The following is a 23,517-nucleotide window of genomic DNA, read 5'->3' as shown; positions in this document are numbered from 1 at the left end:
AAGTTTTGCAGTACAAACCTGAGGTAGCTTGTTTCCCAGTAACTGCTCTTTCTAAAGTGAGGAAGAGATGAGTATGTAAGCTTTCACCAAAAGGATGGTCCCTCCATTGGGGAATTTGATCTTGCTTGAGTATTTGCTGACAACTACACTAGTAGCCTTTTCTTGTCACTCATCCCTTTGTATGTCATTGTGCTCCCCTCCATACCATACAGACAGGAGAGGTGCGTTCTGGTGTCAGGATATACCACAGAGCTGTTAAAAATAAGTAAGAGAGAACATCTTACACTTGGCACAAATGCCCCCCAGAAAGGAGGCAGCTTAAAGAGCTAGTAATCTTCTAATGAATCTCATTTTTTTACGGCAAGTGAATTTCTCAGCTGTACACTTCTGTGAGGCCCTGGTTGCCATGTGGTAGCACTGCATACCAGCTCGATACTGATGTGGTGCAATTGCGCGAAGCATGTACAGAGAGTGCATAGAGTGCAAAACAAAATGGGAAGTGGGGGCTCGTTCTGTGAGCTGTTGTGATTAAAGTGAGGGTTTTAAGGTGTAATGTTTTCTGATTTTGAGCCTGGCCAGAGCTGAAGGGAGTCAAAAGTGTACTCATGTCATAGTCCTGGTATTGCTTTAAATTCAGGATTGGGTTCTCAACATCGAATTAATAGCTGTTAGCTACAAGAAATACTTTGCTTAAGATCAGGACTTTGGCTGCTGGAAAAACACTGAAATCATGCCTCTCTGGTTGTATGCCTCTAAGATATGTCCTTGTTGGAATCACTTGGAGATTTTAGAATCTGGACCAAGAAAAAGTGAATGAATAAATGATGAATGCCAAGGTTACTAATGTTGCCCAGCGGATCCGTATGTCAGTTAAGAGAAATCTGCTGATAGTTCCTTATTTGCTCCTATAAAGAAAGATATATAGTCTTAAAGATGGCATGACAGACATACCTAAAATTTAGTGTTCCTGAGATAAGTTGCCATTATGCCATTTGAAACTGGTCATCTGCAAGCTCATGAAGCTTCAGAGAAGAAATAAAATTCCAGTCCTTGCCATAATTTTCCTGAATTCTCTTGCTTTGTTGCAATGTAGAAGATGGTGTGAGATCGCCGAGCAGCACTGAGTATAGGCAACATCTATAATGGGAAGCGATAACAGTGCAGTTGGTGAATTGACAGCTCTGATTGCTCTGTGAATCTTTCACTTGGTAGAAAAGTATGAATTCATAGTTAAGCCTACCATAAAATTGAGATTGGCACTTAAAATACTTGAGTTAAAATCAAGAAAAGCTATCAGTAATCCCATATATGCACTACCTTTAGTTAGCTTTTGCTTCCTTTTGCCAGCTTTTTGGGCTGTATTCTTAATTAGTGCTTGTTTTTTTTCAGTTTTTGATTTACTTCACTTTTCTTACTCTACCTTTACCTCAGTAGTTTGATTTTATTTGTAACCCGAAGAACTTCTGGAGTTCAGCAATAATTTTTTACAAATCTGATCTAAGGAAAGAGTATAATGGTTCTACTGACTTAATCTGTCCTGGTTTCTGTGCAACTTCAGAGTAAGGATGTAAAAGGCTTTACAGCGGCTGCTTGTGAATCTCCTCCTATCGTGCTTAAAATTCTTTTTCATGGAGTAATAGCATATTTAGAAATTTGCTCACTGTCCTATTTGAAAAACTCTCCATGGCAAAATGGGAGAATAGGAACCTGCTCTGTGCTCTCTTTCTCTTTTTGGACACTGGGAGGTGGTGTATAAATTAAATTGCATATACAATTGTTGACTGATAAGAAAGTTCAATAAACCAATGGATTTCCAGGATTTAAAGTCAATGTCATCATGTTGTGATATGGGGAGGAAAAAAGGCAAATAATGAAACCTTTATCAGTCCAATAATGCAAGAATTTTATTATATGTGAGCTTCTTTACGCCTTTTTTTTTTTTTTTTTTTCCTTTTAATTAACTAAGAAGCAGTTTCTCTTGAAATGTAGCTAGGATGGCTTTGCTATTAAAGGGAGGAATAGTTCAGATTTCAGTCATGTAGTTGGTATCATTCATGCTGTGAAACAGAAGAAATGCTAAAGACTGTAACATCTTGGATTCTTTTTGCTTAAATGCTGACTAGCTAAAGTTTCCGGACTGTCTGTTCCAAGGGGAAGCTAAATCAACACAAAGAAACCAGTAGATGCAAGGAGTTGTGCAGAGCGGTTTACAGTTCCTGCTGCCTTACCTAAATGCAGAAAAATGCTGCTTGGCTAGGAAATGGTCTCATCCCCACCCATGGAAGTTGTTTTACCTCTCATCTTCTAGCAAATAGTTCTTTCTACTTATGACTAACCTAAATCAGTCTGATTATTACCTAGCTCCCTTATTACCTGAACTGTGACTTTAATGTAGCAGTTCTGAGTGTGGCTATCACAGTTTCTATGTGGCTTTTTTTCCCCTTCCTATGGAACATAGCATAGTGTGTGAATATGAGCAGAAGCATATCAGAGCAGGTCCTTTGAAATGAAGAGAGTACTCTGTTGGAAAATAACTCACTGAAAGAGGTTTCTCCAGTTTGGGATGGGATATCTGTCAAAGAAGAGGTGGGGGTTAGAAGGATGGTGCTGGAGGGAGCAGCCTGGCAGATAAGGCACTTGCTTGCTGTCAATGACACGACACAGGCAGTCATTCTTCTGAAGTCCAAAGAGAGCCTAAAGCATTGATGTGCTGTGGGTTGAGTCTGGCTCTTTTTGTTTGCACCTGTGGAAAGGTCTTGTTTTCATGTTGCCAGGGAAAAGCAGTTGCGCTCTTAAAGGTGCAAGTTTTCAGGATGAGAGTATTCCTTTTTTTGTGGATGTTTGCTCTGACCTTGCTTCAGAAGTTTAAAGTCAATTAAATGTGACAGCAATAGATAAGTACTTCATCAACCTTCTAGCTAAGATATGCTGATCTTAGCCTCAATTTCAGAGTCCTTTTACTGTCTTAATTTCTGTTTCAGTAGTTGGTGTTTGTTGCTATAACTGAACAATGCATATCACTGAAAATACTTTCAAACTGACAGAGTTCTGTGTTCCTGGGGTAGCAGTGCATCTTTAGGGAAGCTGTTTCTCACTTTTTGTATCACAGTTGTGTAATCAAGTTATTAACTTAAAAGAGGTGTTTAAGGCAATTTTGTCTGCTCACTCTGTGTGGCTGACTAGTTACTGATCATTGCAGTGCAAAATGATTAACAGTTACCTTGTTTCCTGTGCCTGAAGGATGCCTTAGCCCTAGACTAATACAGCATTTGCCTTGGATGCATGAACCATACAGGGTACCCAGTTTCTGTTACTGCTGTAAAGGTGACTTGTTTACTATATTTCAGTGTCAATGGGAAGTTTCAGCAAGTTGGGTAGCCAGGGGAGTGCTAGAAGTAAAGGAATGCTCTGATTTCCAGGCAAAAGGTGGCCCCTTATACTGGGTTACTCTTGTCCTCCAGGGCAGATGGACGTGCAGCTCTGCAGCCAGGTCTTCGTACTGGGATTTGACAACACTTGCAGCCCAACTGAGAGGGGGCTCTCCTGGCCATTTGGATAAAGGGCCTCAGAAACCTCCTAGGGGCAATACCTCTACCCAGGAATGCTTCTTTTCATGGGTCTTTTAACCTGGATAAATTAATACATTGCAGCAAAATGTTAGTTTTGTACAGCATGAGAAAAAGGATTAATACAGACAATGTAATTTCTAAAATTTGGCTAGCTGATGGTGTCTTCTGGCTCTGAAGTTGTGGGGGCAAAGAGGAGATGGTGTGTTTGTGGAAAAGACTTCTTTGTTTCCCACTGCAGATATCTGTATAAAAAGTTTAGGTGGCTTTCTTTTGTTTCTTTCTTGTTTTCATCTTTTAAAGATCTTCAGTCATGTGACAGAACATTTCAGTAACTACTCTGTAATAACAGACTCTTGTAGTAGAAGGCTGTATGTAACTCAGGGGATTGTGTAATCCTGCAAGCTTCATGGGGCAGGGGGAAACCCTCTAAAATTGGACTACTTAGTTATGTGTTACTTAACCTACTGAAGTTGAATATTAATTAGCATAATGTGATGTTCTTTCCTCTTGACTGGTAGTTAGGGAAAAGCGTCTGTATGATGTATGAGACAATAGAAGGGCATATACTACCTATTAACAATGTGAAACTGTAAAATTAATATTCCTTTAATAGGTATTGAAAATACCAAGGGTAGTTTTCCTGGTTAAGACTAAAATTGTCTTTAAAAGGTACTAGTGTAGGATTTATCATTAATCCCCACATTTTTCAAATAAAAATGCTTTATTAGATGATGTGGATAGTGAAAGGAGCAGCACAAATACGTGCCATACATGCACACACATCGTGCTTTGGAAAGAGAAGCATGTGCCGTAGGAATGAAAGCCCACTTGAATTCTGTGCTTGCCAAGTGCAGGCTTGGGTTGTGATCCTCCACTGAGCCCACCCCACCGGGAGCGGGTCTGCCACCGGCACCTCTGCTGGCTCCGTTGCTGCCGGCGTGGTGGGTGCCGGGCTGCGGGCACTGCCGCAGCACCGCGGCGCAGGAGCTGCAGCCGGCCGGCCGGGAAAGGATGACATCACCCTCAGGAACATGTGATGCAGCCGGCTGGCGCGGAGGCTGGGAGCTGTGTAAGGAGAGATTGGTGCAGATATTTATGGCATTTCATTTGAGTGCGGCAAATGCCTTTTAATTTAATTTTTTTTTTTTTAAATGAAATCCTCATAGTAGCAAATGTTCTGTGGTGGAAAAGCTCTAAAAAGGGAGGGGAGGACCCACCCCAAGCCCTTAAAACCTGCTTTATTGCTGCTTTTTGTGTTATTATTGCTCTGCTGGAGCTCTGTTTCTTGCTGTATTCACCCTCTCTGCTCCCCAGCATTCTTTCATCAATTGTAATCCCCACAGTCTCTTCAGTTGAGCTTTAACACTGCAGAACTGGAATGAAAATTGGCTGTTTAGAGCAACAGGAATATGATAATCCGAGGCAGTCAGCCTGAAGGATATGCAGATCCAGAACACGAGCCAAGCCCTAACGTATTTGCTAGGGTGTTTACCTTGAGCAGCCCCTTAATAGTCAAAGAAATGTTAGCTAAATATTTCTTGCTTTTTATATGCCACAGGCAAAGTAAAATGTGCAGCTACTGTGCATTATCTGAGGTGAAATAGTTTAAAGCCTTAGAAATCTGAACAAGCAAGTTGTGGTAACACCAGTGTCTTGAGTAATTTTGTGCTAAAATAGACAGCAAAGAACAGCACTAGTTTCTGCATGCTTTTTAGGTGAGGAGAAAGTGTTTTCTACCTCTAAATTTACTGTAAAGAAAAGGAGTTGCCATGGTTAATATGAAAGCTGAGCATGCTAAATTGGCATTAAGCTTAGGGTGGCTCAAAGCATGTTAAAAAAAGTTTAAATCTGGAAATGTGCCTATATGCAGACAACTAAAGCCCAAGTATTTCAAGATGGAAAGAGGTATTTGCTATCTTTTGAGATGAGTTCTTTAAGTCCAGGGTTTTTGTTGAAGTCTTATTTTAAGCTTTAGTCCATACTAAATGAAAATGTAGTAGGGACAAAACTGTAGGCAGTTTAAGTAAAAGGTTGATAGCCCATAGCCAGTACTCCAAAGGAAGGAATAATACAAGGCATTCCTTTGCAGCTATCTTAGACTTCTGTCTAAGAAATAGCTGTGTACCTCCACTGTTTTGTCAGTCTGGAGTTGCTGTGTAATTGCAAAATATTGTCCATCGTGTAGAAACACTTCATGCAGCATGCTTACCCAAGGAACCAGTTTTCCTGGTCAACCCTTCTGAGAACATGTATCGAATTTTGGGTTTGTTTTTGCTTTATGGTATTCATGGAAAAGCAGGAAACTGATCAATGGCTGGAAGATGATTTTCATATTTGAAAAATCATGGCAGTCAGGTGAAGTTCCTGATGACTGGAAAAAGGGAAATATAACCCCCATTTTCAAGAAGGGGAAAATGGATGACCGAGGGAATTACAGACCAGTCAGTCTCACCTCTGTGCCTTGCAAAATCTTGGAGCAGATTCTTCTGGAAAGCATACTAAGGCACATGAAAAACAAGGAGGTGCTTGGTGACAGCCAGCATGGCTTCACTAAGGGGAAATCCTGCCTGACCAATTTGGTAGCCTTCTGTGATGGGGCTATGGAACTGAATGGACAGGGGTAGAGCAGTTGACGTCATCTACTTGGACTTGTGCAGAGCATTCGACACTGTCCCACACAACATCCTTGTCTCTAAGTTTCAGAGACATCAATTCAATGGGTGGACCACTCGGGGTATAAAGAACTGACTGGATGGCCGCACACAGAGTTGTGGTCAATGGCTCGATGTCCAGCTGGAGACCGGTAACGAATGGTGTCCCTCAGGGATTGGTGTTGGGACCGATCTTGTTCAACATCTTTGTCGGTGACATGGACAGTGGGATTGAGTGTGCCCTCAGCAAGTTTGCCAATGACACCAAGCTGTGTGGTTCAGTTGATACGCTGGAGGGAAGGGATGCCATCCAGAGGGACCTCGACATGCTTGTGAGGTGGGCTGATGCCAACCTGATGAAGTTTAACCATGCCAAGTGCAAGGTCCTACACCTGGGTCGGAGCAATCCCAGGGATGGCTACAGGTTGGGCGAAGAAGAGGTTCGGAGCAGCCCTGTGGAGAGGTGTTGGTTGATGAGAAAATGAACATGAGCCGGCTTCAGTGTGCGCTCGCAGCCCAGAAAGCCAACCGTATCCTGGGCTGCATCAAAAGGAGTGTGACTAGCAGATCGAAGGAGGTGATCCTCCCCTTCTACTCTGCTCTCCTGAGACATCACTTGCAGTATTGTGTGCAGTTCTGGTGTCCTCAACATAAAAAGGACATGGAACTGTTGGAACAAGTCCAGAGGAGGGCCACAAGGATGATCAGGGGACTGGAGCACCGCCCCTATGAAGATAGGCTGAGAAAGTTGGGTCTGTTGAGCCTGGAGAAGAGAAGGCTGCGTGGAGACCTCATAGCAGCCTTCCAGTATCTGAAGGGGGGTTGTAAGAATGCTGGGGATGGATTATTCATTAGGGCCTGTAGTGATAGGACAAGAGGTAACGGGTTCAAACTTAAAGAGGGGAAGTTTAGATTGGATCTAAGGAAGAAATTCTTTACTGAGAGGGTGGTGAGGCACTGGAATGGGTTGCCCAGGGAGGTTGTGAATGCTCCATCCCTGGTGCTGTTTAAGTCCAGGTTGGACAGAGCCTTGGGTAGGTAGCATGGTTTAGTGTGAGGTTGGAAGGAGGGTTGGAACTAGATGATCTTAAGGTCCTTTCCAACCCTAACTATTCTATGATTCTATGATTTGTTGATTTCTTTTGTTTGCTATCTGTGTGTGCTGAGACAATGTCCTGGTCAAACACTTCAGTTACAGTGAACTGGAGGCACGTGTTGCTGACAGATACTTTTTTAAATGCATTTTTTAAAAATCCCTAGCCATGGATAATCCATAGTCTTCCCCAGGCAATCCTGTGTGCTGCTTCACAGTTTTCTCCTTTACAAAACTTCTGCCACCTAAAGTAAACCTCTCACTGTAATTCTAGCCAGCTTCCTTTTGCCACCACTAGACTTTGTGTTTTGAGGGCTTCTACCATGTCTCCTCTCAGTTCTTCAGACTAAACAGTGTCATTTGGTTTAGTCCTTCCTCATAGCTCATGACATGTAAACACTTGGCCATCTCTGCCTCTTGAGTGCTCTGTTTTATGTGTCCTGGGTCTGTTTTGAAGGGTAGTGCCCATAACTAGATATTGTAGTGGCACAGAAGTCCCAGTATTGCTGGCTGGAATAGACAACCTGTAATGTAAGTTAAATATATAAATCTTGCTTATATTACTTGATGACACCTTGAGGTTTTAGCTGTGAAGTGCACAGCTCTTTTCTTCAAGCTCAGAGCCTGAGACAAAAGGGTGTGAAACATTTGAGTATTTTTGAGGAGGAAAAGAAATGGTGGCCTCCCTGCTGGGCATCAGTGACAGCTTCTGCTGCCGTCTTTAGAGGCACAGAGGAGGAACAATATATTTTAGATTAAACTGCCACTTATACACAAGAGCTTGGTCTTGCAAGATTTCCCTGGAACTATAAATACTTAAGAAGCTTATTTTACCTTCTAAATAGCGCAAACTGTTGCTTTTAAGGAACACAACTACTGTTTTGTACCAAGCTGTTTGGGCTGTCTTACTTAACAGCACTTCTGGGCTTCAACAGTGATAGAGAAGTGAGCACTTCCCTCTTACCCCAAAAGAAGTACTGTGCTCAGAAATGAGATTTAAAAAGAAACCCCACATGAATCCAGAGAGAGTGGGAAGGACCATAGAATTAGTTGAAGTGTGGGTACATAACCACCCAATTTTTGCAATATGAACAAGATGGGCCCAAAAGGGACTAATTTTATATTGTACAGGTTAATATAGAATGTAAGGAATATAAAATGCTCCCTAAGTCTCACTTAAGGAAGGCAGAAGTTTAGAATCTGGCCACAGAAATGTAATGGAAGTAGGGAGGGGGGGCAAGCTGACGGTGTGCTGCTTTGCAAGACTGACTGTAATCACTCACTTTGGGGACCCCTCCAAACTCCGTGAGTGTATAGAGTTAACATGACAAAATGTGCTGTCTGTTACAAAATGCTGCTCTGGTCGGGCAGCAGAAAAGACGCAGTTGAGAGCTTTATCTCCCAATTCCGCTTACAAGAGTGACGTGAGGAAAGTTGCATGTAAATATTGTTGGGTTTTTTTGTAGGTGTTTTTGTGCAGTGTTTTTTTGGGAAGCCTGGAAATTTGAGGGGGTTTTGCTTGTGTCTTGTTTTGCTGGGTTTTGGGTTGGAGTTTTTTGACTGGTAATTGTTCTAAAAGTACCTGCTGCTGTTAGCTTGATACTAGTCTCTCCTGGAACATAAAGTAAAAGTGGAATTAGAAGTAACAGAATGTAACTGGTAGTTTTTATTTACTGATTGAAAAGGCTAATTCCAGTATCCTGTTTTCTACTAAGGTTTTCTAACAGACCATGCAATTGGTCTTAAGTTAGTCAAAGCAATGACTTGTTCTCATTAATATATTTTAAAAGTTTAGTTTATTTTTTTCAACCTTTTATCATAAGATTACCTTGATTCCTGTAATCATAACATTGAGATTATATTCCAAAGGTAAATGTTTTACTATGCATTCATTAAATGTAGAAGCTGGCCTTGTCTGATTTTCTGACTAATTATCTTGTCTTTTCCTTTCTTCAGGGTTTCGCAAAAATGATGAAATGAAGGCTATGGAAGTATTGCCAATTCTAAAGGAAAAAGTTGCATACCTTTCAGGTACAGTTATTTTCTTGTGTTGTGGAATGCATGACTGTTGCTAGTCGCATGTAAAATGGTATTTTAAGTACTTTTAAATATCATTACAAATGTTATGGACGGCTAGGGTAGCACCTATTACATTTGGACGTCCCAAACATAACATGAGCATTGTGAAAAGACGTGTAATAAAGAGGTAAGTATCTTGTTGAATGTGGAACGTACTGCTTGTCGTCCCAGTCATGTCCTGTGCTCCTTGCATATCCAACAACATTATTTAGGACAACGTAGAAAAATCTGCCATATTGTAGTCATATTCCTTCTCTTATTTCTGCTTTACAGAGATGGCTTTGTTACTGGCCTATCTGAAGCACTGGAGAAATATCTCTGTCGCAGAAGTCAAATTTCTTTGCATATCTTTGTCGTGGTTTAAGCCCAGGCTGTAAATCAGAACCACGAAGTCCACTTCTCCCCCCACCTTTCTTCCCTCCGCTCCTGGAGGGACGGGGAGGAGAATCAAAAGAATGCAACTCCCACGGGTTGAGATAAGAACAGTTTAATAACTAAGGTATAACACAAATCACTACTGCTACCACCAATAATAATAATGATAAAGGAAATAACAAGCAAGAGAATACAACCGCTCACCAACCGGTACCTCACCCCCACCCTGCCATGATCCAGCCCTTCCGGGAACTCTCCGTTCTACCTCCTGGGCATGACGTGCTGTGGTATGGAATACCTCTTTGGCTAGTTTGGGTCAGGCGTCCTGTCCCTGCTTCCTCCCGGCCCCTCCTCCTCCCTGGCAGAGCATGAGACTCACAAAGTCTTTGGTCAGTCTAAACATCAGTTGTTATCAGCTTTGTTCCGAGGCTGAAAGTCAAAAACACAGTGCTGCAACAGCTACTAAAAAGGAGAAAAACTGACTGCTACTGCTGAACCCAGGACAGTATCCACCCCTTATTCCATACCATTCACGTCATGCTCAGATCCCACATTTTCCATATACCCTCACTCTCATTTCAGTGCACTGTTATCTTAGTGCACGGACCAATTCCTATAAAGCTACTGAGTCCGTTCGGTTCATGATGTTGGGCTCCATCTCTTGTAACAGTCTTTCAGGGCAGGAGAGGCTGTGTGCAGTGTTGGATCGTTGTCTGCTGATGCTGATCGTTCCTTCACTGTAGAACTCATCCGGTTCTATCAAAGTTCATTCTCTGTTGGGATGATGGTCGGAGGGAAGTCAGGGCCAGTCGCTGGTGCCCTGCAGACTTCTAGTTGATGGCTATAGCAGGCAACAGCGTACAATTGAGTTCATTGTCTGTTTTCCCCTAAAATCAAATCCCCTTGAGGTACGCATCGGACTTCCCCATCTTCCCGCATTACCCACCAAGTATATCCAGGTCCCTGAGCAAAAGCAATCCCACGAGTGGGTTTGCCTTTACCTGAAGCAGGAATAACCCAGACTGTCTTCCCCAGCAAATTCTTCATGTGCACCACAGGAACTTTGTCCCCCTCTACAATATGTAAAAGTTCCGACTGGGCTGGGCCAGCCCTGTTGGCAGATCCTCTGGTGTTGACCAACCAGGTGGCCTTTGGTAAGTGTGTATCCCAATGCTTGAAAGTTCCCCCACCCATTGCTCTCAGTGTAGTTTTTAACAGCCCATTGTACCGTTCGATTTTCCCAGAGGCTGGTGCATGGTAGGGGATGTGATATACCCACTCAATGCCATGCTCTTTGGCCCAAGTGTCTATAAGGTTATTCCGGAAATGAGTCCCATTGTCTGATTCAATTCTTTCTGGGGTGCCATGTCGCCACAAAATCTGGTTCTCAAGGCCCAGGATAGTGTTCCGGGCAGTGGCGTGGGGCACAGCGTATGTTTCCAGCCATCCGGTGGTTGCTTCCACCATGGTAAGCACATGGCGCTTGCCGTGGCGGGTTGGTGGGAGTGTGATATAATCAATCTGCCAGGCCTCCCCATATTTGTACTTCAGCCATCGTCCTCCATACCAAAGAGGCTTTAACCGTTTGGCTTGTTTAATTGCAGCACATGTTTCACACTCATGAATAACCTGGGCAATAGTGTCCATTGTTAAGTCCACCCCTCGATCACGGGCCCATCTGTATGTTGCATCTCTGCCCTGATGACCTGAAGTGTCATGGGCCCACCGAGCCAAAAATAATTCACCTTTATGTTGCCAATCTAAGTCCATCTGAGCCACTTCAATCTTAGCAGCTTTATCCACTTGTTGGTTGTTCTGGTGTTCCTCAGTGGCCCGACTCTTGGGTACATGGGCGTCTACATGGCGTACCTTCACCACCAGGTTCTGCACCCGGGCAGCGATATCTTGCCACAGTGCAGCAGCCCAGATGGGTTTACCTCTGCGTTGCCAGTTGCTCTGCTTCCATTGCTGCAAAATACAACGAGACAACAACCTTAGCCCAAGCCCCACACTTGAAAAACACCAACACAGCAAATACCGGCTCTAAGTAACCTACGGCATATTGAGACTGTGAGATCAAAAACAACAACTTTGAGAGCCAATAAATCAGCATTGTGACGAGTGACTATTAATCTAAAACACTGAATGCTTATCACAAATACGATTAGACACACTCCGGTCAGATCTGTCGTTATCTCAACCCTTCGGGCCCCACGTTGGGCGCCAAAAAGAACTGTCGTGGTTTAAGCCCAGGCTGTAAATCAGAACCACGAAGTCCACTTCTCCCCCCACCTTTCTTCCCTCCGCTCCTGGAGGGACGGGGAGGAGAATCAAAAGAATGCAACTCCCACGGGTTGAGATAAGAACAGTTTAATAACTAAGGTATAACACAAATCACTACTGCTACCACCAATAATAATAATGATAAAGGAAATAACAAGCAAGAGAATACAACCGCTCACCAACCGGTACCTCACCCCCACCCTGCCATGATCCAGCCCTTCCGGGAACTCTCCGTTCTACCTCCTGGGCATGACGTGCTGTGGTATGGAATACCTCTTTGGCTAGTTTGGGTCAGGCGTCCTGTCCCTGCTTCCTCCCGGCCCCTCCTCCTCCCTGGCAGAGCATGAGACTCACAAAGTCTTTGGTCAGTCTAAACATCAGTTGTTATCAGCTTTGTTCCGAGGCTGAAAGTCAAAAACACAGTGCTGCAACAGCTACTAAAAAGGAGAAAAACTGACTGCTACTGCTGAACCCAGGACAATCTTCTAAAGCATATTTACTATCTTCATGGTGAAATGAGTTACCATCTAGTTTTAGCTATCTCCAGCATATATACCTTGAAGTTGGTTGCTTAACGAGGAATAGCAGAGGATTTAAAAATGATGAATGAATATAACTACATATTCTTGCTAAGTTATTTGCTAAATAACTTTACTTGATGGAATGGTGGCTTGAGGTGCTTATTCTTGTGAATTGCATTTTGTTGTGACTTTCTGAAGTAAGTACTTCCAAATATATTGGGATTAAACACAGTTCTCTTTGCCATATTATTAGTGTCAGATGATTTAGAGGACAGGCTCATACTTGAAAGGGTTTTTTTGTTAAATAATTTGTCAAGAACTCCAAAAATAAAGCTCTTATCTGTAAATATTAAAACATACAAAATGATCCCTGAAATTCCACTCCTTAGAGATTTGCTGTGCATAGATGCTGATGCTTGCAAGTACAGTATGTGGTTCACAGTACTTCATCCTGTCCGCTCTGCTGAGTCAAGAAGAGGTGAAAAGCAAAAGAAGATGTTTTGTTTTTTAAAGGTCTTGACAATTGTAATGAATGATATAACAGACTGCCCAGAGCATATTTTCATGGTGGTATAGGAACTTATGCTTATGAATTGTAGTACTGATGAAGGGTTTGCCTTCATCTAAGCATGAAGTATGAACAGAATCTTGGATGCAATTTTTTTTATTAAGTTAAAACTGAAGTCTGTTGAAGTACAGATACTCTGACATCTCTACACATACTTACATGAGGAGAGCATTTTTTTGCAAGCTGCAATTATCTTGGTTTCATAAGAGGAAACACGACTTGAAAAGTTGACCTGCTTTTCAAACATCCCACTGTTCAGATTTACCGAAGCCCTTTGAAACTAGGTAAAAAGGCAGTTGCTGGAAAAACTGCACTACTTGGCCTGTTGGATTTTGGTGCCATTTGGAGACCATTGACAAGACTGGTGTTAGTGATGTGCACTAGACAGAAGTGATTCATGTTGGATGACTCACGTGAGTTGATCAGCTGTGCATATGACACATCTTGGCACAAGTAGAATATCTCAGTACTCTGGGGGGGTTACAGAAAAAGAAAGGAGTAAAACTGGAAGTCTTACTAATGAAAGTAGTAGCTTCATATGTTTTTGTTAAACCAGGACAAATAGGGGATTTTGTTGGATAAAGTATTGTGGGACAGGAAATTCCCACCTGATGCCTCATACGTTGTTGCTTTTACCATTCTTGTTTGTGCACGACATAGGAGTATCAGGAAAAAAGGAAATGAGAGTTATTTATTGAAAAAGACTTAAAAAAGCTTTCAGCATAGCTGATTAAAAAAAAATAAAATACAGGTCTTAGGGACTTACTTACTCAATATTTAAAATTTTGGTATCTGATTTAAGGCTGGATAGTGAAATTCTTTTCACCAAAAATGAAGGCTGTGTTGATTTCTTCATTACTCATCTAGACCTGACCTGACCTGAAATCTGTGCAACAGACTTTGTCTCCAATTTACAGAAATTTCAGAATATGATTTATCAGAAATATTTAAGCACCATACTTTAAGAATTGGTTTTGTCTGTGGTGCATGTGGAACTGGGAGCCAGCTGAAGTGGCATCCAAAATGACATAAAGAATATGGGTTTCTTTCCCGTGCCGTGTGTGAAAATCACATGATACAGGAGTTGCTCTTTGGAAAAGGCCTGGAGACTGATCTGGGGTGACTGCATGTAACAAGGCATTTGTTTAAAATGCTTAGTGTTAAAGACAATTCAGATCATGCTTTTCCCTGCTACTGCTAGCTCCTGCTTTTTAAAGAATTTCCACCCTGAGCTGTCAAGCATTTTTTTCTGGGGAGTTGGAAACAGTAGCATTTACCAGTCAAAATATAAATTTTTAAGATATGTAGCTGATGACCTGAAGCGTGCTGAGGACAGTGTAAAGGGCTGTAGCAGACTGCCAGCTAAGTTTGGTGGCTTTGGAGACCATTGATTATTCTGGAGCTTAGCAGAGGCCTGGGCAGTTGGAATCTCAGTGCTGTCTCTTGTGGCTTCTGTCTTTTTTTATCCTGTCACTTGCTATGTATAAATAATCAAAGCTCTCTGCTTGGCAATTGGAACAGGATGGTCAAGACCAGACTTGCCTCTCTCCATTTAGAATGAGACAACTCAGTTGTTTTTATTCTCATGTTCCTCTTAAGAGGGTCATGAAAAATTACCCTCTTAAGAATATTAATAAGAATATTAATTTCCTTTTAAGTTTAGGTTTCTGGCATTTCAGCTTGATAGAAATTCAAAGCTGCTTTTGCCTGTTCTGAGTTTCATTTGGTGCCTCATGGGCAACATGTCCAGTGCAGAAAAATCCCTGGAGACCTTGACAGCTAGGCTTGGTGTCTCAACCAAGCACACACAGACTGTGTTGGGGAGGATAGTGATGAATTTTTGATTGCCTGGTTTCATTAATTTGCTTTTGGTCTTTCATTCTAAAGGTTTTTGTTCTGGTTTGATTTGGCGTTTGGTTTTTTTGGTGGGGGTTGTTTGTTTTTGTTTTTCTTATACTTTGTTTAGTAACACTGATTTGCAATGAGAAATCATTCAGGACAGATGATACTGTTTTTCTGAGTTTCCTTGGAACAGGAGAAAACAGTTACACATCTGTGGTTGAGAACATATAGGGGAAATTTAGCTTGTAAGAATGTGTCAGTATTATAATACAGGTGTTGATAAAGACAGCTTACTGACTTGAATTTAGCATTTAGTAACAGTAACATTTTGTGGTCACTAGAAGGTACTGGATATAAAATAGCATTTTACTGTTCAGCTACACCAAGTTAAACAGTAGTGCAGTTGAACAGTTCTGTGCAGTTTAATGAATGAGGCAAACACATTTAAGTGGAACCACTCAAAGCCAGGTTTTCTGCCTTACGTATTAAGTGGATTCAGAATTTCCTGCATTGGTAACAAAATTAAAAACTATAACTGACAATTCAGAATCTGCACATCAAAACAATGTAAAAATTATAAATTAAACACTCAAATAGCATCCATCTACTCATCTGGTATACCATTCAACGTGGAATATTATATGCCTGAACTCTGTGCTAGTAACGAAGTTAACCATAGAATCATTTAGGTTGGAAAAGACCTTTGTCTTTTAAAAGATCTTTTTAAAAGATCATCGAGTCCAGTTGTTAACCCAGCATTGTCAAGTCCACCCCTAAACCATGTCCCTAAGCACCTGCGCTTCCTGCTTCTTTCCTCATTATTCCCTGTAACTGGGAGGATAGAGAACAGTGCTTATGCTCCTTTAACCACTCATCCCAAGGCCCTGAAGTCTGTCTTGATTGCCCTCAGACATCATGTTACAACTTCATCGCTGCCTAACTGAAAGATCAATAATGGGTAATAATCTGAGGGCTGTACCAGAGTAGGAAGCTTTCTCCTCACATCTTTAACCTGAGCCCCAGGGAGAGGCAGCACACTTCCATACGAAGTGGGTCTGGTCTGCATAGGGGGCTTTCTGTTCCCTTCAGGAGGGAGTCTTCTATGACCATGACTTGTGGTTTTTTCTTTATGTTCCTCATTACTGTTTAGTTCCACTTGCAAAGGCACATACTTATCATGCAAGAACAGCTGGGCAGGTGGGGCAGTCATAGAGGAGATGCACCTCCTGCTCTGGGCAGGAACTTGTCACCATCATCCGCCATCCCTTCAGTCAAGCAGAGAAAGGATGGGGAATCCTCCATATCGTGCGTCCTGTCTGCCTGTGGAGCCTGCCCTGGGATGATAGGGTGTCATTCTAGTAGTCTCTCTTGGGCTCCCTGATGCTCCTCAACCTTCTTCCCTCCTGGAGCTCTGTCACAAAGCAGAGAAGCTTCTTGACCTAGGTGCATGTCCCAGAGTTGTGCTCACTGTTGCTGTACTGGCATCAGAGCAGGGTACAGCCTGCAGCTGAACACGCAGGTGGGAGCATGTTCTCAGCAGAGCTCTGTCTGGGCTGCTGCGTTAGTTGTGGTGGGTGCTGAGTATCCTCTAAATACTTGCCTACAAAGTAGTGTAACTTTGAATTTAAATTTAATCTGTACAATTGCCGATTCAAAAGTTAAATACATAACAAAGCACCATTGCTGGAGATGTGATGCTGCCAGTCAAACTTGAATGTGACTGTAATATCTAAGTGTAATGCTCTGCTATTCTTTGTTTAGATTTTTATTTGACAGATACGTCCTCATTGTAGGAATTGTGACAATATGCTGATTGATACTTCCAAAATTCAATTTTAAGATGGTCTCTAAGTGACAGGGCTGGTATTTAACTTGATATCACTTCTTTAGGTGGATATTAATGATACAGTGTAGGACTTAGGTTTTCTAGAAGTACTCTGAAGATCAGATTAGCAAGCAAGAATGGTGTTATGCTGTGGGGTCTTTTAACATGTTTAATTTTTCAGGTGGCAGAGATAAGCGTGGAGGTCCCATTCTAACCTTTCCAGCTCGTAGTAACCACGATAGAATACGACAAGAAGACCTTAGAAGACTAATTTCATACCTAGCGTGTATTCCTAGGTAAGTGATGGTCTGATAAGCTCTGAAGCTATAAATAAAATAAATGGATTATGTTGCGGTACATCCACAATCTAGAAGACTGAATCTGTTCAGTCTTCTGTACTGAAGACTGCCCATACAACTCAAAGGCTTTCAGTACATCAATAATTAGAAACACACTGGTGTTCATTCACAATATGTCTTGTATGGGGTGAAGTCAGCACAAGATTCCTAACTGGTTTTTTGTATTAGGTAAGTTACAGCTGATACAGCACAAGAATAATCAGGAGAGAGAGGTGTAAAGTTGCTTGTACAAGTCTCAGATAAACCTGTGGAGAGATCACTGAAAGTACTGATACCATTGTATTATCAACAATTTAAGCTATGAATTACAACGTGCTATGTGGGATCATACAAAATAAGTCAAATCCAGTGCTAGTTCATGTGTATATATACACCCCCATATAAAATGATATATATTTTTTAAACAAGTTATGTATTTTTATGTATATGTATGTAAAAAACTTCATTCACACAGAACTTTGTTCTTAGTAGTAAACAAAGGAGGGACATAAATGATTGTAAACCCCTTATTTCAGGTCCATTTTAGAATATGCCAGCATTTGGTGGAGACTGGAGCAATGCTGACTGTGCTTAAATTATGTTTGCCTGTGACCTCAGGGACACTCAGGCAAACCTCAGGGAGCAGTTTTCACTATAGTTGAAAAAAATCCCATGGACAACATCCCTGAATGCAATATCTTCTGTATTTGTGTGATGTGTTAATTTATAGGCAGCCTCCTTTGCACCTGATGTAATCAGAGGTCAGTTTCAGATTGACAAGTGTTTTCATTAAAGTAACTTCTTGTTGATGGTGTGTATAGTCATAAGAGCAATTGTTGGTAATTACATTATTCTAGTCTTTATTTCACTTTGAAGTGTAGAAGTGTTTCGTACTTAGGCTTGGGATTTGTATTTCTAAAGTAATTTGACTTCACATTTGAACGTTTGAGATGTAAATAACAAATAAGCCCAAGAGAGTTTTCTAGAGATAATCTGGCAAAGTACAGTGGTCCTCTGGCAAAAAGATATATGTTAGTTTAGCATCAATAGATTTAAAATGGAAAGAAAGTTAGTGCAGGCTTTATATATCTGCAAGCATGGCAAAGCTTTTAGAATAAGGGGAGCTTTATTAAAAGCAAGACTTGTTTTCATACAAGTCATATTTTAGGGACTGATCATGCACATCTTGCTGAATAAGAAGGCCCAACTGGTACAAATAGCCCCAAACATTTAGTCTGTTTATTATTTTGGTCAATAGCTATTGCAGTACTGTTGCTCTACATGGCTGAAGATTCACAGGTATGAGTTGTTTGGCAAGAGATCTGAACACTTAAGGCGATTTCAGTCTCACAGTTTTAGTAATCTAACAATTTATCTGATTTAAAAATATTGGTAAACTTAAGTCACCAGTGTTGAGTGGACCAGGTATTAGCATAGGTCAGGTTTACCTAACAGGTGACCTTGGCTGGCTGAAGCCTCCTAGAACTCTTTTTGTGATCCTTGGCCAAAAGGGATTCATCTTTTGTCAGATGATGGGGCCGCATGATGGGAGGACACATCTACATTGTACCACATGATGAGGGGCCAGTCCACTTTCTGTATCCCAGTAAATGTATGTATCATGTGAACTAGTGGCAAGCACTCCTCACTCAATGCTCAGTTTGCATGGTAGGATAGAGGTGGGCTGAGCAGCACTCATGTAATAGCGTACAGCCTTCAGTAGTGGGTGTATCTTTAAAACAGTAGTTGTTTTTGTCCTTTAATCCTGTGAGGCTGTTAGAAAACATTTTTGCCATGGTGAGAAAATCTTATGTTGTAGTCTAAATGTATTCCAAGCTAGTCAGTATATTTTTTGCTGCCATTTCTGGCATTCCTGTTGCAGATGGGGCAGCCAACGTTTATCTTGATAAACTCCTTTTTTTTTTTTTTTTTTTTTTTTTTTTAGAATGCTGGTAGTTTTTTGTTGTTGTTTTGGGGTTTTCTGTTTGTTTAGTGTTTTTTTTTAAAGTTTTTTTTAAGCTTGAAAAAAATCCTCTTCTAAATAATGTGTATTATCACTTCTTTTGGAAGTTTTTCTGCTTTCCTGTATCAGTCATAACTCGTGTTATAGTGTGGCCAATGAGATTGTGTAAAGTATGGCAGTGAAGCTTCCTGCATCTTGGGCACTCTGAAAACCTCACCAAGTGAGCTCCATAGTTGCATTTATATTAGTCACATCCCTGAAAATGACTCATGCACTTAAACAATGGACATTCAGTCCCTTTTGATAGTCCATTGGCTATGATGCATTGGTTTTGCATGACTTTCCTTTCCATCTTAACAAAATCACGAAGCAGATTCCCCTGAAACAGAACAAAAATTTCTTGTGTTGGTGGTGATTGCCACTTTTGATCAGTGGCAAGCAGTAGGTGTACTAAAGGTATTGATGAAAAGAAATTAAATCTGCCATTCTCAAAAAGTTGCCAGAGAATTTGGGTATAAGGTCTGTCGACTTTTGGACAGCAAAATTGAGTGCGAATTTGCAGTAACAGGTTGATGCGGTTTTCTTCACAGCCATAAAATGCTTTCTTATCCATTAACCTTCCACAAATTGATCCTGTTACAGAAGGAATTGTCAGTAAAGGTTTTTTCCCCTCCACAGACTCTTTAACTCTCAGATAGTAATGGACTAAATTGGAGGCAGTTTAAAAAAGTTGCAGAAGTGGTAGGTAAGAACAGTATACCATCTTCTGTCTTTTAGAGGATCCCCCTCAGTCATTAAAGGCATGAATATTGATCATCAGTAAAATGAGTGTGTTCTGAAGAGTCAATTGTAATTGAATTATATGTTGCTGCTTCAGTAAATTATGTTTAATGTGTAAGGTGAAGGAGAAACAAGACTGGAAGATGAATCATTGTGAATATAAACAACGAAAATGAAAAAGGAGACAAAGATTATCCAATCAGCAACAGGTGTGAAGCTATCACCCACAAGGAATTTGGCAGGGGGTGAGAGCTGCTTCCTGATAGGTACCTGAGATCTGTTGTATATGTCAGCTAGTCAACAGTGAGACCCGGGGGTGTAGCTGAGAAGACCACGTTTATTAGGCAGTGTGGTGCAGTCAAGTGCTGTGTTTGAAGTTGTAACACTTGCTTGATAACCTTTTCTTCTTTCTTCTGCAGTGAGGAAGTATGTAAACGAGGATTCACTGTCATTGTAGATATGCGTGGGTCAAAATGGGACTCCATAAAGCCTCTGCTGAAGATTTTACAGGAATCCTTTCCGTGTTGTATTCATGTTGCACTGATAATCAAGCCAGACAATTTCTGGCAGAAACAGAGGACTAACTTTGGCAGCTCTAAGTTTGAGTTTGAGGTAATTTCCCCTATGGTATACAAAATTACATTTATGTCATGGTTTTAAGTTTGCTCACTACTAATCAGCACCTTGAAAACTCTCAGATAAATTATGTTCTAGGTGAGAGGAGAGCTACATTAGGCCAGTGATGCTAGAGGGAATGTGCTTTTCTTCATGTAGTTAGGCTGAGTAGTTGTGCATGTTGTCATTTATATTCCTTTTCTGAGTGTGAGAAAGATGGAATGAAGAGTTTTACCCCTAATGGTAAAAAGTTAGGTTTCATGTTTCTTGTCTTGGTCTGCACTGTGGTAATCGTAACAGCATCCAGAGGAAAGCAGCCAACTGAACCTTGCTGTTATCCTCCTGCTGTTTTACAATACACAAAGTCAAAACTTAATAAAAACAGAAGTCAAAAGAGTGATTGCTGTTTTCTCCTTAAGTGTAGTGATGTAAGAAAGAAAGAAAATATTTGTCTAATTTGGGGAAATACCTGCAAGACATGAGGCTGGTCAGAATTAATACTTCAGAAGAAGTCTATGAGAGAAGTTATTGTGTGAACTTCAGGAGCAAAATTATCAACTCTTACGAAGAGTAAAACAGAAACTTGAAATAAAATTTTATATTAATTTCAGTAACAGCATATTTTTCAAACTTTCATTTTTATTTTTTAGACAAATATGGTGTCTCTGGAAGGCCTTACCAAAGTAGTTGATCCTTCTCAGCTAACCCCAGAATTTGATGGCTGTTTGGAGTACAACCATGAGGAGTGGATAGAAATCAGAGTTGCCTTTGAGGACTATATTAGCAATGCAACCCATATGCTGTCCAGACTGGAGGAACTACAAGATATACTGTCAAAAAAGGAAATGCCTCAGGACCTGGAAGGTGCTCGCAATATGATAGAGGAGCATTCACAATTAAAAAAGAAAGTCATTAAGGCCCCTATTGAGGACCTTGATGTGGAAGGACAAAAGCTGCTCCAGCGGATACAGAGCAGTGATAGCTTTCCCAAAAAGAACTCTGGGTCAGGGAATGCAGACTTACAGAACCTTTTACCCAAAGTATCCACTATGCTGGACAGGCTGCACTCAACACGGCAGCATCTGCATCAGATGTGGCATGTGCGGAAATTGAAATTGGACCAATGTTTTCAGCTCAGGCTGTTTGAGCAGGATGCTGAAAAGGTAAGGAATTGGGAGAGGGGAGTATAAATGGACACTGCTTGATGGACTTGAAAGAAGTACCAGGGATAACTGCAAATAGTAATTTTTATCTGTAATCGCTAACCTTTTAAATGAGAAATGGAGGATTTCTTGACTGAGAAGTGACTGTTAGTCCTCTGGAGCAAAGGGGATGAGGTAGTAATTCTAAGCTGTAAAGAACACCGCTCTCGACAAAGAAAATTTTAAGTGGTAATGACTTAGAAGCTTTTTCTTTGGTGGGATTTTGTTACAGACAGGTACTTCTGCATGCATCCAGTGTAGATGGATGCTGTATGCTTTATAAATATAGATGACTAAGGATAACATTGGTCTCCTTTTGAGTGACCCTTGGGATTTGAGGGACAGGCAGTTGACAAAGTCTGAAGAGGCTGACATAGGAAACTGCTTCATTGATGATGGATTTGAAGTCCCAGGCTAAAAACTGATGGATCTCTTTTGACAGTGCATATGTCATTAACAGGGGATTGAGTGATCTCAGAATGTTTTGGGCTAACCTGTCCCTTCAAATGAGAAAGCCCTTGACTGTCATGGAATTTGAAGAGGAAATGCGTAAGGCAGTGCACTTACAAATGAGCTCAAATAAGATCTATTTTCATCTAGAATGTTTTTGCAATCACATTATTAACTTGTTACCATGGAACAAATAGCTTTAAGGAAGGGTGGGGAGGTGTTCTCTGGGAGAAGAAGTAACTGGACTATGCAGTGAAGTGATAAGTATGGTCTTTGCCAGATTTCTCTGTGTTTTATGTAAGAATGCCTGAACTGCATGAGACCAAAGGTCTGTGTTAAACCAGTATCCTGCTCTCCAGCAGTGTTCATAAGCAGATGCATGGGGAAGAGTAAAAGCAGAGCACACATATATCATACTGCTTTATCTTTCTTCTTCCTGTCTTTTCATCCCCTGTTCTTTCCCTTACCCTTACCATTTCTGCTCAGGGACTTTCTTTACAGTACTGTCAATCTTTTCTGCTGTGTTAAAAAAGGAAATAATTTTTTAAAGTAAGTGTTTATTGAAGGGGTATAGCTGAAAATGGTAGGGGTGTGTAAAGAGTTGAAAAAACCCTGCTCAAGTGAATTTAGAGTTAGAAATAGTTTAGAAAATTACAAGATGTTGCTCTTTCAGGCCCAAAATGCTTTTTAGCAACCTTCCAGCCACTTAATTACAGTATTTATTCTTTATTGCAGTTTGAACAAAAAATACTTTGGTGATGCTTACATTGTATTGAAAGCTGTGTTCTTCATTTACTCACCTAAAAGTTGTCTACGTAACTTAGACTGGCTCTTGTTTGGGGGAAAAAAAGAAAAAAAAGAAGTTATTAGGTGGGGAGAAATAAACATTGTCATTTTGGAGGACTTTCACAACTCTTTGCCCAAAAATTCTGGGATGATTCATAGAATCAAATAGGTTGGAAAAGACCATTACCCCAGGACTGCCAAGACCAGCACTAAACCATATCACTGAGGGCTCTCATAGTTCAGGAGAGAGGCAAAAAAGGGGCAAGGTGCAAGGGGATCTGTTTGGAATTGTCATGTAAGTAACTGAAGGCAGCAAAATCAGACTATCTAGAGAAATGTGGTCATGGGTAGGACCAGTTATCTGGCTTGAATAATGTTTTAACACATCTTCACTGCAGTCTAGATAAGAAATTGACAATTTTAGGAGTATGTGATCAGTTGTCTCAGTTGTCCTGAGATATTAAAACTTTTTTATTTGGTTTACAGTCCTTACCATATTATGTTCTACTTGTAATTTGATCTGTCAGGTACTTGGGTGGAATAATGGATTCAATAATACTGCTCTGTTAGCCAGAAT

The 23,517-nt window shown here is 41.0% G+C and overlaps 1 protein-coding gene across 1 annotated transcript in view; it reads left to right on the top strand.

Moving 5' to 3' along the window:
* The window catches only part of TRIO (trio Rho guanine nucleotide exchange factor), a 250,363-nt gene that overhangs the window by 65,996 nt on the left and 160,850 nt on the right, over positions 1-23,517 (top strand). Inside the window, exons 2-5 of the mRNA XM_080611553.1 lie at positions 9,270-9,344; positions 16,988-17,102; positions 20,307-20,499; positions 21,153-21,665. Coding sequence (XP_080467679.1) covers positions 9,270-9,344; positions 16,988-17,102; positions 20,307-20,499; positions 21,153-21,665 — 896 coding nt within the window. The remainder of the gene's footprint in view (positions 1-9,269; positions 9,345-16,987; positions 17,103-20,306; positions 20,500-21,152; positions 21,666-23,517) is intronic.

The sequence above is a fragment of the Psittacula echo genome, assembly GCF_963264785.1.
Source record: "Psittacula echo genome assembly, chromosome: 2".
In the NCBI taxonomy this organism is placed as follows: domain Eukaryota; kingdom Metazoa; phylum Chordata; class Aves; order Psittaciformes; family Psittacidae; genus Psittacula; species Psittacula echo.
Note: the sequence above shows the minus strand (reverse complement) of the source record. Positions and strands in the feature narration are given on the sequence as shown.